Source organism: Leuciscus leuciscus, assembly GCF_965113295.1.
Source record: "Leuciscus leuciscus genome assembly, chromosome: 8".
In the NCBI taxonomy this organism is placed as follows: domain Eukaryota; kingdom Metazoa; phylum Chordata; class Actinopteri; order Cypriniformes; family Leuciscidae; genus Leuciscus; species Leuciscus leuciscus.
This window is the reverse complement of record NC_138732.1, coordinates 40,613,612-40,632,819: the sequence shown is the minus strand read 5'-3', so window position 1 is coordinate 40,632,819 and position 19,208 is coordinate 40,613,612. Positions and strand designations below refer to the sequence as shown.

Genomic DNA, 19,208 nt, shown 5'->3' with positions numbered 1-19,208 from the left:
GGCACTAATTGTGAAGAGGGTTAGTTCACCCTAAGGGTACGTCTACACGACAGCGAGTTAAAGCGGAGAAGTTTTTCGCATACAGACGTTGACATTGTCAGAACGATCCCCATTCACACGGATCCGCGAAAACGACTGAACCCCCTGTATTCTGCTGCCAGGACATTAGATGGTGATGAAACGCTATAGACTGAACACGTAATACACATGTGGATGACATCATCAGTGTTTTTGTTGTTTACACAGAGACCGTTTTCAAAAACATCCACTTTGAAACCTGTTTTCAAAAGCACCCAAAATGCTGTTGTCATGTAAACGAACAGCCAAAACGGATAAAAAGTTGTACATTTTTTGTTGAAAACTGTGTTGTGTAAACAGCCCCTAAAATGAAAATTAAGTCATCATTTACCAACCCTCAACAATACGAGTAAATCTCTCGCATATGCAACCAAATTTCATGCTAGGCGACTAAAAAAAAAGTCTTTAATTAGACATTGGCTAGTAAATTGTACGATTTCAGTCGCGATTGAGTTTGAGGCAAAAATAAATAACTTTGCTTGACTGAGAGCACTTTCTCTCACACACACACACACACAACGTGAGAGAACAAGAGAGGCTTTTACACATGCCATGTCAGGAGCATTGACGCTGTCTTGATTGGGCCAGTGCTGCTTCGTCATTAAAGTGTATCATTTGTGTGTGTTTTTAAGCCTGGCCATTGTAAATATTCAAGCGAAAAAAGACACGAAAAAAACGTGCACATCCGAAGCACTCACTCAGAAAACTGTGTCTGACAGCACGTGAATCCTGAATTAAGCTCTTTCACCACGTCTTGTGCTTGACCAGACATTTTCACAGAAAATTAGGACAAAATATCCGTCTTGGCGAGTCGACTCTGGTGAGTATCCTAGTAAACAGTCAGTTATGTTTTAAGTGACCGTGACCAGTCGAGAAAGTAAACACGTGTATCAGTATATTGGATCCGTGCATTCGCTCTTAAAGTGACAGAGGCCTAATATTCCTGCTGATGTCTGTGTTTATAACGTTAGTCAAACAAAGAAAAACAAAAAAAATAACTCCATGCTCTTGACTGAATAACTTTTGTAACTTTAATAAGGATTAGCCTAATCTATATTTAATTTATACAGTGAAGACTATGCAGTGTTATTTCAAATTTGATTATTCAATATCTGTACCTAATCTACCTGTAGATTATCTGTACTACTGTTAGATCTAGCTGAAACACCTGAAAAGCACTGTTTATTTCATTTTCATCTGTTCTATTGTGTTTATTTGTGCTATTGCTTGTAGTTTCATTATTTTTCTTATTTTATTACAGACTGTTTACATTTCGGTTTGTTCTTCCCCAAACCCGATCATAAACCCCAGAACACTTGTAATATACGACACGTGTCGCATTGAATCATTCTGGGATTCTTTTGCGTCTTTTTAAAAAGTCGCTATTCACTGCCTTTATATATAGATGAGTGCATTATTTATTTTTTTTAAGTCTCCTTTTGTGGCCCTAAAAAGAAAGACAGGCATACAACATTAGAACAACACCAGGGTGAGTAAACGATGACTTCATTTACATTTTAGAGTGAACTGCCCCTTTAACAATTCATTCCCTCATTTCTGTAGTATTAACCTGAAGAACTTAAAACACTGTTTATTTCATTTGCATCTTTGTTCTGTTGTATTTATTGGTCTTATTTCTTGTAATTTGTTCATTTAAACCATATTAGCCTAGTAGTTTTTGCCTTGGTATATCGAAATAAAGAATTGAGAAATTACACTGGTATCTAACTAGTGTCGTAACAACCTTATTTATCAGGATACAAGGTTACATGGGTCAAAAACAACGAAAACTAATTTTTTTCTTCTTTTTTTTTTTAGTAGGGCCAGTGAAAACTTTGGGCAAGTAAAAATCTGAATCAGTGACCCATCCGTGTGAGTAAATAACCCTTAGCGTTGAACACTTAACTATTCAGAGTGTTTGAAGTACATATGAAGAAACTTAATAAACATGCAGTGATCGAACAGAAGAAGATTTGCAAACACAGCATTTTGGCATTGTGCTCTTAAAACCTACTAGGTGCCGCATTTAGTACCTCGGTAAAGTTGGTTTCATATTCGCACATTCGAAGCTATGCTCTCAATAACTTCCTTACGGTGTGAGCAAAATATTTCATATGAGATTATTATTATTACCTCCATGTATAACTATCTTCTTCAACTCTGTTTTCTTTTAGTGTCGATGTCTTTCAAGTCCGGAAAAAAACATTGCTCTCAATGGGTGGCGGTGACGTCAGCGATCTCCAAGGGACAGTCTTCAAATTACATTGTTTTATCAAATTCATGATATGTTTCAACATTCAAAATTGAATATCTGTATTACACACGGCACAGAAACGTTACTAAAGACGTTGAGACGAAAAAAACCGCATAGGCTACATGTCCTTCATAGATGAGACGAGTAAAATAACTGAAAACTGAGTGTATTGAGTTGAGACAGATAGATAGAACCTTTTAAACTCTACTTGTGTGATATATATATATATATATATATATATATATATATATATATATATATATATCAGAGAGAGGATAGGGACAGAGAGATGGGGGAGAGAGGGGAGAGAGAAAAAGAGGGAGAGGGGAGAGAGAAAAAGAGGGAGGGGGAAGGAAAATGGGAGAGAGAGAGTTTTTGTTACATAGTGTAGGCTGAGCAAATATGGGCCGAAATATTTAGTGCCCTAGTACTTCTAAAAGCCTTTTAAATGTATGTGAATTAAACGTGGCACAATGGCCTTCATCATCATATGCGAGGATTTCATATATGCTGATTGAGAACTGTTGGGACACTCCAGGCACAGTATGGCTCTGTGGGAGACCGAGTCGTTTGCACCATTGTACAGACTCATGTTAGTACCATTTGCTTCACATATGGGCTACATCCGACTACATTCTGTTTATTCACTATTGTGTTCAAATATATAGGCTAAATATGCCATGTGTGGTCTCATCTGACAGCTTATAAACTGAAATGAAGAACTTAATAGAGATATTAAAGTATCATCAAGGTACAATTGCGCATTGAGGAGAATACTGTATGTTAATGTTCTTCTCCCCCTCTGGATCTCCAGCCATTTGCATCATCGTTGGGTTTCCTGTCGGTCGGGTTTGGTGCTGATATTCCACTCATGTTTAACAATGCTTTGCTCAGGGTATAAGAAGGAACAGTAACTGTTGAACTTGGAGAAAGGATTTAAACCCCCCACTCCCGCACACCTGTGCGTAACTGAGAAAGGCTTGTTGGGCGTCGTCGGCACAACAGTGCATAATTTGTTACAACAAAGTTTCGCAACTCTATCTCACATGCAGGCCTATGTATAATATTTAAATAAATTAATAAATTACTTTGCCTGCTTTAAAGGCTTTGAGAATATGTCCTTGTTTAATCACGATTATTTTGAAAACTAAAGTGATAACTTTCGTTTCCAGCCTTACGAACACACACACACACATTGACACATACATATATGTATATATTGATACACACACACACACACACACACATACATACATACATACATACATATTATATATATATATATATATATATATATATATATATGCATGCAACATTTGTTATTTTACATGCTTAAACATCTCCCCCACACAACAGCTTTACTATTTATGAAACATATCTTGCCGTTTTTGTTTGAACATACTGTTCCATAAGGCTTTCTAAAAATAAAGGAAAGAAAAAAACCTTACCTCAACCTGCTGCATCTGAACTACTCTACCACCCACTTCTGTCTCTTCTTTATCAATCTCTTCCCGACCTTCTTCTTCAGCAAGACTGAAGCTTTAAATTTGTCATATCAAATTAACTGGAGAACTGCATGATCGGATGAGGGCCATGCATTTTGGGGGCAGGTGCTCAAGTGAAAAAATAAGCCCTCTCATAATTATTTCTCGAAAAATAAAATTACATAGGCCTAATATTAAACACATTTTACTAGGCTACTTAAGCTATGACATAGGCTAATTAATTCAGTGTCGTCCAATCCATTTACATTAGAATTAAAATAGCTAAAACAGTGTTATATTTTTTTTCAAAATATACAATTTTAAATAAAGAAATATTTTGGAGAATGAAATGATAAGATTATAGACGAGACTAAATACACCCGTCTGGCGGCAAGTCTTAATAGGCTATATTAATGAATTAACTGATTGTTTTACTACACCGTCACTGTCCACATTGCTGAACGTGCAAGGGTAGCTTATCACTGAGCACCAATCTATTAAAATAACTGTTAAAGTGGTTGGAAAGTTTTTTTTTAGAATCCATTTATGGTTTAGGTTTTAAATAGATTACTGAAAAACTAATTAAAAAATGTTATTGCTACATTTCTAAACGGGCCCCAAACTGACTATCATTAGGCTTATTAAACACAGTATTTTATAAATTATATTATATTAATTATAAACACTGGTCTGCTTTATACGCCACTGTCGCTGTCCCGGTGCGTGGTGCTGAATACTCGAGGTCCCACTGGCCGCCAATATACATACTGCTGAACCATATAGCTCAACAGAATTAAATGTGAACCATCATACACTACAGCTTAAATATGTTTAAAAGATTTATATTACATGAGATAACACGGCGTTCAACGTAATCACTGCGGATCAGTGGTTAAAACTGTCGACTAACAACAAGAAGGACACCGGTTCGAGATCAGGCTTAGCTTAGACGTGCATCTTCATATGTTGAGATATATGCTTTCCTTCCTTGGCTTGCAAAAGACATGCAGTGATAAACTGCAGCAGCTAAACAAGCCTCGGAACATGTCTGAATACTGATGCATTCCTAATCTATATATATTCTCACGGTATGTTGTATATTTTCATATGTAATCGCAAAAAATGCAGTGTGCATTTTTGTTTGATTATTTAAAAATAATCGGTGAAATCATCAATATCTTAGAAGACGAGGGGTTTAATATAAGTGCCTAAAATACCAACAATTTGGTCCATTTTAAATAGATGTAAGAGTAATCTCCTAAACCATTTCTATAATCTGCACATGGGATGAAATCGTTTGACATTTTTGAAACATTAACTAATCTGGCACGACCTGTTCTTGATTATTTCCCCAATGTTCTTGTGAATTGTAAGACAGGTGTTTTAGTTTACAAACCTTATAAAAGAGTGTCCAGACAGAAGAAACATTCGCATGTCATCATGGGAAGATTTAAAAAAGGACACAGACAGAAAAGGAAAGATGTCTGGGCACAGGCAGGGGGAAAAGAACTTATTGTGCAAGAGCTACTAAAAGCTGAAATCCTAAAAAGTTCTCAAAAGTATGCATCACCAATTTGGTCGCAATTATGCATTGCTTTATTTGGAGAGGATACCCCCCAAAACCGTCACTGGCTATGGCTTATTTGGACATACAACAGAAAAGGTGTGAGGGACCAATTACATCGGGCCATGGCTTCCAGTACACTTTCAACCACATCTGAACCAAAGCTACTGGAGTCGGGTGATCAAATGGAAAATGAAGGTAGGCTAAGTTTTGTCCACACTATGATAATTTATTAAAATAACTAGGCTAAATAAACTTAAAAAATGTCACTCATAGACGTCAGGGTTCATCAATGCAGCATTCACTGGGAATAAATTAAGAATCAAATCTAAACACATTAAAATTAAATAAAATCATTACAACCTAAAAAGTATAGCCTACCCTAATTAAATTTTTCAAAACACCGTCAAATAGCCTACGCCTAAGCCTTTGCGCAAACTTGAGTTTAACGTGAATTGTCTATAATTAATTTGTTAATGACACTGCAAATATATTGTATAAATATCGCAAACTAAGGCATATCTGAAAAGGGGAAGGGCTATACAAATAATGTGAGTTTACTTAAGGTATGGGTAAATTCAGGTTGCTGGGACACATATTTGCCATTGAGATGACTTGGGGAAAAAATATCACAATCAACCAACCTGAATTCACCGTATACCATACTTGTTAGTCAATTTTAGGTTCCCAGAACGTTCCCAGAACCTTCCTAGAGGTTCCCTTAAGGTTAGGGGAACGTTCCAGGAACGTTCTCTTTAAAATAACCTACAGGGAACGTTCCTAGAACGTTCTTGTTTGGTTCCCAAACAAAATAACGTTCCCGCAACGTTCTGTGTTTGCTGGGCTAGCACGGTGTCACAAAACGCAAGTCAGCTATCCAGCTAGCTAACTAACCCGTTTGTTCAGTGATACACAAATTACACACACACAATAGGCTACTGTGTTGTGTGTGTGACGTTTGTGTTGTGCACTAAATACCTCAAAGATAAATAGCCACAAAAACGCAAATCTTCAACAGCATGGCACAGCACCTCAAAAGGAGACATTGCTAGATGTGTGCGAATATCGACTCGTTTCACAGCAGCGTTTGTGGCCGGCATTTGAACCGCGGCTTGTGTAGCTGCATTTACAAACCAGGATCTTACAGCAGGGGCGGTGCCAGATCATTTTTAAGCAGGTGCTGAGGGGATGCTATTGACAGGGCCCTGTGAGCTGCGCAATTTTAATGAATTAATTAATTTTAATTAATTAATTCCCCTTAATGAATCAATGTGTTGATTTATATACCCCCCCCCCCCCCCCAAAAAAAGAAAAGAAAATACATACAAATTCTTACTGACCCCAAACGTTTGAGCGGGTTTAATGCAAAAGCTTTCCATTTCAGATAAATGGGCTTTCTTTTGAATCAAAGAATCCTGAAATAAATGTAAATAACAGTTTTCAACAATGATAATAATCATATATGTTTCTTGAGAATCAAATCCTCATATTAGCTGGTTTGTAAAGGATCATGTGACACTGAAATCTGGAGTATGCTGGAAAAATCTGCTTTGATCACAAGAATAAATTACACGTTAGTATATATTCACATAGAACACAGCTGATTTAGACTGGAATAACATTTAATACTATAACTGATTTTTGTTGTATTTTTTTTATCAAATAAGCACAGCCATGGTAGAGTCTTCTTTTAAAAGCATTTAAAATCAACGACCAAATCGTACAAATTTGTACGAGTGGTTAAAAAGTGGCTAATTTGTACGAATTCTTACGACAACCATTACTCATACAAATTCGTACGATTTGTCTTAACCCACGTAATGGGTAGCCTAGGTTTAGGGGCGGGGTCAGGGGGTAGGTCATTTGAAAATATACGAATTTGGCAACTTGTAAAATATGTACGATTCAGCAAAAATGTTACAAATTTGTACGTGTGTGTATATATATATACACACGTACACACGTGTGTGTGTATATATATATATATATATATATATATATATATATATATATATATATATATATATATATATATATATATATTTATTTATTTAAACATGTTATTGTGTGCATATCCCACCTTCTGGCAGGTGCTGGACCAAAAATAAAAAAATAAAAAACTGAAAAGATTGTAATGTCCGCAACAATGCTACTTTCGTTTCGACCCTACTGGGTGTTCAGGCAAAAAAAAAAAAAAAAACCTTATTGTGTACACGAAGAATACCCAGTAGGGTCGAAACGTTGCCTTTTTAATTAAAATATGGGAGTAAGTAGTGTTGCGGACATTACAATCTTTTCACTGTAGGGGCCTATATAATTCCAATAGAGACAGGCATATTTTCATTTTTAAAGGCCAGTTATTCCATGGATCCAGGAGAGTCTGCATCCTGATAAAGTTCCCTTGGCCTTTGGAATAAAATCGCCCCACATTATCACAAACCCTTACCTAGAGATGCACATGTTTTTTTTTCAGTTAGCTTAGCTGGTTTGATTTGCATTGAGAGATGATCTTATGGAAAGTAGCCCATGCCAATCTCTAGGTATGGTGAAGGGTATGTGATAATGTGGGGTGATTTTAATTCCAAAGGCCAAGGGAACTTTATCAGGATGCAGACTATCCTGGATCCATGAAATAACTGGCCTTTAAAATAAACATATGCCAGTGTCTATGGGAATTTAACATAGGTGTGTCTAAACTTATGCACCCTGTATTTTAAGGAAGAACATTTTTTTTATTTAAAATAAATTTATTCACAAAGAAAATGGGTGTCCTTTATAGGTTCGAATTTCTTTTTTTAAATTAAGGCATTAAGATCAATTTCCAAAATATTATTTTTAATTCCTCTTTTTATTCAACTTTAGCAAGGGTGCCTAAACGTATGCATAGCACTGTATATACTGTTTTGAGTCGGTTTCAGCCAACGCAGATCTTGAGACGGCGCCATGTTTACGGATTTTATTTTTAGAATAACAAAAACAAACATAGGACAGGGAAAGCTCTGGCTTTGTGTCGATGTGGCCTTATAGTTTCATAAATTTTCATTTAGTTTAAATTATTTTTTATTTTTTATTTATGTTGATTATATGAAAAATGAAAAGCTTGAGTAAGATGCACAATTGGGAGACAAATGGAGTGGGCAGAGATGATTTTAACCATTTCATTTTTTTTTCTATTAAGCTTTTCTTTAAAGTGAATTTTGTTTTGTATTAATTGTATCTTAATTTTATTCGTCGTTTCATCAACCAATTTCATCAACCTATAAATGGCAGGCAATATCAGGACTTCAGGAGCTCCGTGTTGTGCGTGAACTGGAGCTCGCCTCATAAATGAACCCAAACTCATAAGCTTTGCCTCAAGTAATAGACAAATATACATTTTCATTTTCAATTGTTTTGTTTAAAGATATTTCAAGCTCTCTATAGATATTTTCCACATGTCTGTGAAGCATAAGCTGAGTTTCGGTTAATGATGAGATGGGCTCCATTCACCTGCAATGCAAGAGACCACGCCAGTGCCTCCATATCATGATAATATTGTCTGCTATATTTGTTAAATCCAGGTAATTGGTTAATGAAAAATGTATTAAAATTGATATACAATTTATACAAAACGAAATTCACTTTAAAGACTTTCTACAAAATTAAACTGAAGTGGTAAAAAATAAATCCCGTCTGACCCTTCGTCTCCTTGATTATATTGCTCATCTTACTCATGCTGTTGTTCACTTTCATAATCCACATAGATGGAAAAAAAATAACATTATAATATTTTAACAAATATGAAAATGTGTTTGTTTATGGCTACAACATCTATAGTAGCATAGTAGCATGCATACTCTATTTGTACAAATTTTGTCATAAATTAAGCATGCCGTGATTATTGAAGTTGCTTTCCCACAGGTAATGCTCTGTGTGAGAAAGAGGACATGGAGGAAAGTGTGGACTTGGAAGAGAAAAGTGTGGACTTGGAAGACATGGAACCACTCAGTGCAGCAGACGCTAAGGAACCTGGCCATGTCTCCCGGGAGACAGGAGTGTGGAGAAAAACATCCAATGCTTTTCGACAATTTTCAATCAATCTGGAAAGAAAAGTATGGGACAAAATATGTCCATTGCACAACTCCACAAAGCTCAGAAAGCCATGGAGTCACTATCTATATGACCAATTCAAACAAAAAAATGCTTGCTGCACACTTTCGTTTAAGTATCAGCACATTAAACCTTTGCTGAGCAGAAAAAAACAATCTCCATATTTGCACATTGTGGCTGTATGCACATTTAAATCATGCTCTGCCAAATATATTTTCCAAAGAAAAAATAAACCAGACAAATATTCTCAAGTGAAAATCTGGGTCACACAGAAAGGGAAAATCCATCATAAAATAGGTGAAAGAAGGTTTAGGCCAGCGACCTATACAAAACGAGGCAAAATTGCACGCTCAATGACCCATGGACCAAGTAATTTTTTTTACAGCAAGCTTGCATCAACACCCACAGAAGAGCTACTGGCTGGGAATATGAGCAGCTGCCTTAACAAAAATGTCCTTAAGGTCATAGGATCAGAGGTAAGAAGAAGCCAGAACTTCCACAGAGACATGCTGATTGATGTGCACCTCACACAGAACATTTTAAGAGAGTGTGACACATCCCACTTCAAAATGCCAGGGTACATTCAACATTTCAGCATGGACCCTTTTGGGGTCCATTTGTTTACTGAAATGGGCATCAGCATTCTTCTTGAACACCTCAGAAGAAAAAGTTCTGTGACCCTCTACCTTGATGCCACTGGGGGACTCGTCACAAAAATCCCAAATCAAGGGAAAAAAGTGCTGTATTACTCCCTTACACTTCCAGGAGGGGGTCGGGATGCACCACCTCTCCCAGTGTCTGAAATGCTTTCCAGTGAACATTCAGTTCCCCCGATTACATTTTGGCTTATGCAGTTTACACTACATTTGTCAAGATATACACAAATACACATCACTCAGGTTGAAACTGATTATAGCTGGGCTCTGATGCACAGTGTCTTACTTGCATTTAATAAAGAGAATGTAACGTCTTATCTCAACAGAGCATATGACATTTGTCATCGGAAAATTTTGCCTGCTGATTTAAAACCATTCACTGTTCTGCATATGTGCTCTGCCCATGTCTTGAAAGCAGTTCGTCAGGCAATGTTCAGACAGACAGAAGACAAGGGCTTGGTAGAGTTTGCCACATTTTGCTTTGCCAGACTGCAAAATTCAAGCACCATGCTTGAAGCCACACAGATCTTCAGGGCATTATGTACCACCCTAACAACTCCAAAATACACGAAAAGTGTTGAGGAAAGTGTTTGTGCGTTGGGTCATATCATTAACAAATCCACAGAAAAACCCACTGAAGACACTGAACTGGAGGAAAACAAGTGTGACTTTGAAGAAAAAAAACATGCAAAAACGATAATGGCCAGTTCACCTTTCACTTTGTATTTTCATAAGGTGTTGGAAGAGGCTAGGAAGCAGGAGGCACATGACATCTCTGAAAATAACCCATACTTCTGTCCGGGAATCATCAGCATGCTATTTAATACCTATATTGGGATTTTTCCAATGTGGAGTGGCTTGCTTTTAGGGGATCTCAAAAGACATGCCTCAAGTCTAGCAGAGAAAGAAAAGACAAGGGACACCAACTGTCATGTGGAGAACTGGTTTGGAATTGTTAAACACTCCATCATGGGTAAAATAAAAAAAATGACACCAGGAACATTCATAAGAAAAATGTACCCATCATTGCAGGCCAGGTACAAAGAACATGTGATCCAACATAATTTGTCCCAAGGTTTATTGATCAAGCCTTTACCACCAATGGATGTTGAGGAACCCCATGAGACGTGGAAGAGGAAAGAAGCAAGGTTCCTAGGTACAAAGTCAAAATTCTACTCTGCTCCACACACAGTACCAGTCCCCCACAAAAAGCAAAGAAAACCCCCCAACACAATTTCTGTTCCTCCAATTACAAAGAATGTGGAACAAGAGTCAGCACATGATCCCTGTAATGTTCCAGCAGAAGTCCTTCTTTCAGAGAAAGAAGTAAGAATAATAATAACAAAAGTGACAGTTGGACAATTGTGCTGGAATTGTGAATTTTAAATGAAATTGTAATGTATAATTTAAGACAAAATATTCATGTTTATGTCATTGCAGGTTGACTTGCTGTGGACAAATAAACCAACAGAGCTACTTGTAGCTATTATGGAGGACACAGAAGAAAAAAACGAGTACCTGCTCCATCACAAAACATTTCAGACATTGAAGCCCCATAATTGGGTCTTTGGAGAGGTAAGCTCATTATGACAAGTTACTTTATTTATATGTAAGACAGTAACGCATTTGGGTCAGAATATAGGTCATTTCCGTGTCAATGTTGCAATGCTTTGTACTTGCTGATGGATTCAGGCAATAGAGAGTTACATTCGGGCCCTACTCAACAAAAAGGGTTCAACTACTCCCCTATACCAGTTGAGTCATTATACCACATATGTAATTCTGCATGGTACGATGGAGCAACTGGCACGACAAAGTTTACGAAAAGTAAGTAATTCCAGAATGTTTTTGAGTTTTTAAATCTACGCAAAAATAACAGTTGAATTTTTCCATTGTAGGTAAACTTTGAGAAATATGATGGGGCAATTACTTTTGTAAACATAAACAATGTGCACTGGAAGTTAGTGGTAAGTTAAAAGCATATTGTGTATTTCTGTACTCCATTACTCATATTAATGCATCCAGATACTAATGTTAGAAGGACACTGTATTGTTGTTGTTGTTGTTATTATTCTTATTATTGTGAACCTAAATAAGAATAATAAGAAGATTCATGTATTATTTCTTTCTTTATCCTAGTACCTGGATGCTAAATCGGAAACAATCTTTGTGCTTGACCCTCAAAGTGGTTCCATGGAAATGGATGATGCCTCACATGCATGTGGCAGATTTGGGTACATTGTTTTGTTGTTTTCCCCATCAACCTGTGTATATTCACATTTATAACACTTTGACAAACTATCACAAAACTGATTCCATGTATTTCACCAACTTTAGTGAATACTTCATTGAGAGAAAAAATCAACATGGAAGAGAGGATTGGACCAACATCAAATGGAAGCCTGGCACAATACCTCACACATTTCAGAGTGATGGTGTTAGCTGTGGTGTATTCGTGATGCAGGTAATGACAGAATAAAATGTGTACATTAATGTGTCACAACTGTGTGTTTTTCCTGGTTTTTCATTGTACTGTTCACTGCTGTTTCTCTAGATGGCAAAACAGCTGGTGGAGAACTTCCCTAACATACCTGAGAGCATCAATATCAATCCATCAGATGAGTGGATGCACCACTGTAGAAAGCAGATTGCAAAAGAAATTTTGATTGGATCAGGTATCATTTTCAAAATAAATATGAAAGTACTGTTGTATCTGATTACCCAGAATTACATTATAAGATTGACTTTAAAATAATTACAGTGTCAAGGGAAGAGTACTGTTCCATTTGTGGACAAAAAGAAGGAGTCCAAACAGAGGAGCACTGCATTTGGGTAATTATTACATTCAATCTCATGGTCATCACTAAACACTGCCAATGTAATGTATACTAACTACACTATGACATGGAAAAACAATTTACATATATTTCCAATTTTCTTCTTAGATACAGTGTGAATTATGCAGAAGGTGGTTTCACACTAAATGTCTGGACATAATGGTCCCACCTGAAGATGAATCATGGTCCTGTGTTTTGTGCTTATAATTTTTTTGTAGGAGATAATGTTTTGTTCTTATTTGTTACCATGTGTGTTTACTTTGTTACCATGTACAGTGTGTGTGTGTGTATATATATATATATGTGTATGTATGGAAAATATATAAATGTTCAAAGTGTTTTGAAACTGTCTTTTTGTATTTTATTGAATACAACACTGGTTTTACTATTTTACTGTTTTATTTCTTATCTGAAAACAGAGAACATAAACAAATTACAAATTCTAACAAAGCAAAGTACAATTTCGCACAGTACAGAGAAACTCCAGAATTTAACAAAATCCAGCTAAGATGATTAATGAAAATATAAAATATTAATATCATCACACTGCTGATTGTGCAGGATTCATCAGTTGTTTTAAAATAACTGTTAGTGTATTGATTTCTTTTTACCGATTCAGCACTTAGGTTTCAGTAGTTTTAACTAATTAGTCATGTTGTGTAAAGTTTAGTGTACATGTTGTTGTAAATTTTAGCTGAATTTTAGGTGAAACTTCATTAATATGTATATGTTCAGTAGGCTCCAAGGAAGAAATTCATGGTTGTCCTAAATATTTGTGTTCCCTATATTGTAAATTCTATTGAGTGTAAAATTCTACTGTATATCAAAGTTACTATAATTCTACAGATATGACATGCCAAACAATGATTTCACAGTACCCAAACTACGAGGTGTATTTTATTTTGAGGTTTATATTGAAACTTCCAAGACCGAGTTAGTGCAACTTGAGAATGTTACATGTTGTAAGTTACACAAAACCTCCAATGTTGGATTTAAGAAATACTTATTGAAAAATTGAACACCAAGAAAGTTTAGAATATCTGAATGTTATCTCCAAACACTAGGCCATTACTGAACTGTACATATTCAGAACCACGCATTAAGTTAAATAATGCAAAGTTATAGCTTTAGATTTGATATTTGCTGAGGCTGCCTGTACGAACAGAAAACTCATATTGGTTTATGTAAAACTTTCCATAATTTACCAAAGAGATATTGTAAAGGTTGTAGAATATTACTAGTGACCTGACTTACTACTGAGGAAAATTTGCCAATACCTCCCTACTGTACATACGGTACACAGAAATGAATATGGAAAAATTACAGTAATTCACCTGAAGTAATTTGTCATGTGCCAAAGGCTGTAGTGCTTTCCTAGTGACCACTCTGACTTACAGGAGACATTTTGACAATACCTCTCTAACTGTACAATTGTCAAATGATTATGAAAATAATGACTGTAATTCACCTAATGTATTTTTTTGATGTTCCAAAGGGTTTTTAACCCTTTGTTAGAAAAATGAAACTTAGTACACAGGATTCCACTCATTATGGTGATCCCAATCAATATCTTACATTAAGACTCTACCCATTACACTAGTGGCCATTTTGAAAAGTACATTTTCATTTTTTTAATACTTCTCATTCAAAATTGGTTAAATTATGGCAAAAATAGCTCACATGATCTTTGGACCGTCTCTTTTGGTATCAGGCTAACCTTAAGCTACATTAGCATTAAGCTGACTTAGCTTGCTGATTTGGGCAACATGCATTTGTGTGCTCAATCTTAAATTTAAGTCTCTCCTCAGCAGCTTGGTAAGACAGCATCAACTGTGGCAGAAGCTGCTAAACCTTGTTACAAGCCCTGAACCATTCTGGTTGTTGGTTTGAACTTTGTGTGCCACATGCCATGCCCAGGACGAAGAGGTACTGTGGCCTTAAAGGTTGTATCAGTGATTTTAGGTCCAAACATAAATTAATTATCTTTCCTAATGATCCGCCAGCTGGGTGTCCCATTAGCAGGCTGTCAAAAAAACGTGTCTCTGTAGGCAGCCTAGGCTGTGATATCTGCACACAAAAACAACTGCTTTCAACAACATAAACAAAGTTTTCCACCCAATCACCACCAGGTGGCGCTAAACATGTTGAGCTCATCCTGTCGGTGATTGGTTGGAGCAGTGTTTATTTTGGTTTTGAGTGTTTAGTTATACCCATTGTTTTTGTGTGCAGATCTCAGAGCCTAGGCTGCCCACAGATACGCGTTTTTTTGACAGCCTGCTTATGGGACAGCCAGCTAGTGGATCGTTAGGAAAGATTAGATTAATGTGTTAATTTATATTTGGACCTAAAATCACTCATACAACCTTTAAGTAGTGGAAAAGTTTCTTCTGTTCCAGACATGGTGTCTATATGTGAAGGAACTCGCTAAATCCAAAATGCAGGAATTTTATATAAAAATTATGCTTTATTATCTTATTACTCGTCCTGATCTTGCTGGTGCTTTGGGGGCTTGGCCCTGTATCTGTGCTTGCAGTTATATTTTGTTCTTTAACCTGTAACCAAGAATACTAACACACACACATTTGGCAAAGCTTTAACTTTTTAACAGGAGACTTCTCAAAACCTTTTTCTCGTTCTTTCTCTCAAGGATAAGACACTTATACTGTAAAATATAGACTTTGACTAAAAAATGGTCTCTCAATATAGGTTTCAATGACCCCTGAGACCATTTCTATCACCGTAGCCAAGAAAAGCAGATGGATGTTGTGAAACGTTATAGAAGTCCATATTTCTGCAAGCCGGGCTAAATGAGCAATTCCTTTAATGCATTCCTGGCATGGGCCAGACCCTTCAGTCACACCTCAGATAGCAAATACAGGCATTTAAATGATACATGAAATAATATTTTCAGTAATCAAACAAGTAATTTCTATAACAAATTAAAATGTTTAAGTTGATATTTAATCTTTAAAAGCATTTTTGTAATGTTGAAAAGATGATTACGCTAAAATATTTGCAGTTTTTTAATCAATGAAAGAAATGTGTTGTACAAGAAACAACCATTGTAAAACCTACTTTTACCTAATACATTTATCAAAACTAATTGAGTAGAGACATCACTAGAAGCATACAATAACCTTTGAAACTTGAAAAAGGTGAAATTATTTGTTTTCATAAAATGTATGTAGCCTACTTAACTTATAGTATAGGCAGGTATTGTCAATATTTCACCTGTATTAAGTCAGTCCTTGAAAGAACTACAACCTTTGGATATATAAAAAAAACAATAGGACATTTACAGTTTATTTCATAAACATATGTAATAAACATATGTAATAATAAGCTTATTACATACATATGTAATAATTGTACAGTAAGGCAGTTTTTGTCAAAATTTCACCTGTAGTAAGTCACTCTGAGCTGTAAGAAAGTACTACAGCGTTTGAAACATGAAAAAATACTTACAGTGAATTACAGTTATTTTCTTAAAAACATTTTGTCAACTGTACGTACAGTAAGGCAGTTTTTGTTAAAATTTCACCTGTGGTAAGTCAGTCCTTTCACTAGGAAAGTACTACAAACTTTGATATATAAAAAAAAACCCACTATAGGTGATTTACAGTTTATTTCATAAACATGTGTAATAAACATGTAAAAAATGCTTATTGCATAAAATTATTTCATAATTGTACAGTAAGGGAGTTCAATTTGTTAAAATTTCACCTGTGGTAAGTCAGCCTGGGCCGTAGGAAAGCACTACAGCCTTTGAAACATGAAAAAATACTTACAGTGAATTACAGTTATTTTCTTAAAAACATTTTTGTCAACTGTACGTACAGTAAGGCAGTTTTTGTTAAAATTTCACCTGTAGTAAGTCACTCTGAGCTGTAAGAAAGTACTACAGCCTTTGAAACATGAAAAAATACTTACAGTGAATTACAGTTATTTTCTTAAAAACATTTTTGTCAACTGTACGTACAGTAAGGCAGTTTTTGTTAAAATTTCACCTGTAGTAAGTCACTCTGAGCTGTAAGAAAGTACTACAGCCTTTGAAACATGAAAAAATACTTACAGTGAATTACAGTTATTTTCTTAAAAACATTTTTGTCAACTGTACGTACAGTAAGGCAGTTTTTGTTAAAATTTCACCTGTAGTAAGTCACTCTGAGCTGTAAGAAAGCACTACAGCCTTTGAAACATGAAAAAATACTTACAGTGAATTACAGTTATTTTCTTAAAAACCTTTTTGTCAACTGTACGTACAGTAAGGCAGTTTTTGTCAAAATTTCACCTGTATTAAGTCAGCCTGGGCCGTAGGAAAGCACTACAGCCTTTGAAACATGAAAAAATACTTACAGTGAATTACAGTTATTTTCTTAAAAACCTTTTTGTCAACTGTACGTACAGTAAGGCAGTTTTTGTCAAAATTTCACCTGTATTAAGTCACTCTGAGCTGTAAGAAAGTACTACAGCCTTTGAAACACGAAAAAATACTTACAGTGAATTACAGTTATTTAAAAAAAAAAACATTTTTGTCAACTGTACGTACAGTAAGGCAGTTTTTGTCAAAATTTCACCTGTAGTAAGTCACTCTGAGCTGTAGGAAAGCACTACAGCCTTTGAAACACGAAAAAATACTTACAGTGAATTACAGTTATTTAAAAAAAAAACATTTTTGTCAACTGTACGTACAGTAAGGCAGTTTTTGTCAAAATTTCACCTGTAGTAAGTCAGCCTGGGCCGTAGGAAAGCACTACAGCCTTTGAAACACGAAAAATACTTACAGTGAATTACAGTTATTTTTTAAAAAACATTTGTCAACTGTACGTACAGTAAGGCAGTTTTTGTCAAAATTACACCTGTAGTAAGTCAGTCCTTTCACTAGGAAAGTACTACAAACTTTGATATATATATATAAAAAAACCACTATAGGTGATTTACAGTTTATTTCATAAACATGTGTAATAAACATGTAAAAAATGCTTATTACATAAAATTATTTCATAATTGTACAGTAAGGGAGTTCAATTTGTAAAAATTTCACCTGTGGTAAGTCAGCCTGGGCCGTAGGAAAGCACTACAGCCTTTGGAACACCAAAAAATACTTACAGTGAATTACAGTTATTTTCTTAAAAACATTTTTGTCAACTGTACGACGTACAGTAAGGCAGTTTTTGTCAAAATTTCACCTGTAGTAAGTCAGTCTGGGCCGTAAGAAAGTACTACAGCCTTTGGAACACCAAAAAATACTTAGGGTAAATTACAGTATTAAAAAAAAAAAAAACACATGTCAACTGGACGTACAGTAAAGGAGTTTTTGTCAAAATCTCACCTGTGGTAAGTCAGACTGGTCACTAGGAACATGCTACAACCTTCGGATAGTAAAACAAAATCCCTTTGGTGAATTAATGTAATTTTCTTTAACAATATTTATGTATATTATGTACAGTGAGGCAGGTTTCAATCAATGCACTTTTTATTGTTGCTAAAGTACAATCAATAGAATTTGAACAAATAATGTGAGAGATATTTGCTGGTACATTTGTATTTTGCTAAATTTGAGTTGTCTGTTTGCACACAATGAAAAAAAAAAGCAACTTTTTAGACAGTCCCTTAATTCGCCAGCGCACCGAGAAATATATTCGGTGGATATTCATAGAAAATATGAGATCAGCTCATTAATAGTATATTTTTCTTCATGAAATTAGTTGGAGCTAATGGTCAAACATGCCAATAATATTATTGAACTTACGTTTACACTTTCGCATCTACTTTTGGAAATCTATTGAAAAACAAAGTCCGAATGTGCGAATATGAAACCAACTTTACCGAGGTGCATTTACCCAACATCTTTGAGCATCACAGTACCAAAATTCAGTAAGCAGCCTACATAATAATCATTTTGGCCATCATATGCAACAATTATTTCTAATAATGCCTTTTGGGTTCCAAGCACAGCCAAAGAAGACACATTTCCCACAAACACAGACGCTCGTTTCCCATGCTTTCTTACTTTAGCTCAGGACAGACGCATGTTGTGTTGCTGCTTTCCCACTGTTTCTCCTCCTGTAGGATCAGGATCAGGGTCAGGAATGATGCTGTGGCGTGTAAGTGCTCTTCCTGCTTTGAGGAATGACAGAGGGAAAAGCTGAGCATTACTGCCTCCTGCAGTTCTGGATGAGATGGAGACACAGAAGAACTGCATGAAACTCTGCATTTGACTTTTAAAATGTCTCATTTTAACTT

The 19,208-nt window shown here is 35.6% G+C and overlaps 1 protein-coding gene across 1 annotated transcript in view; it reads right to left on the bottom strand.

Moving 5' to 3' along the window:
- Positions 1-19,208, bottom strand: part of pofut4 (protein O-fucosyltransferase 4) — a 26,097-nt gene extending 6,889 nt beyond the window's left edge. Inside the window, exon 1 of the mRNA XM_082178354.1 lies at positions 18,976-19,208. Within this exon, the coding sequence (XP_082034480.1) occupies positions 18,976-19,118 (143 nt within the window). The 5' untranslated portion in view covers positions 19,119-19,208. The remainder of the gene's footprint in view (positions 1-18,975) is intronic.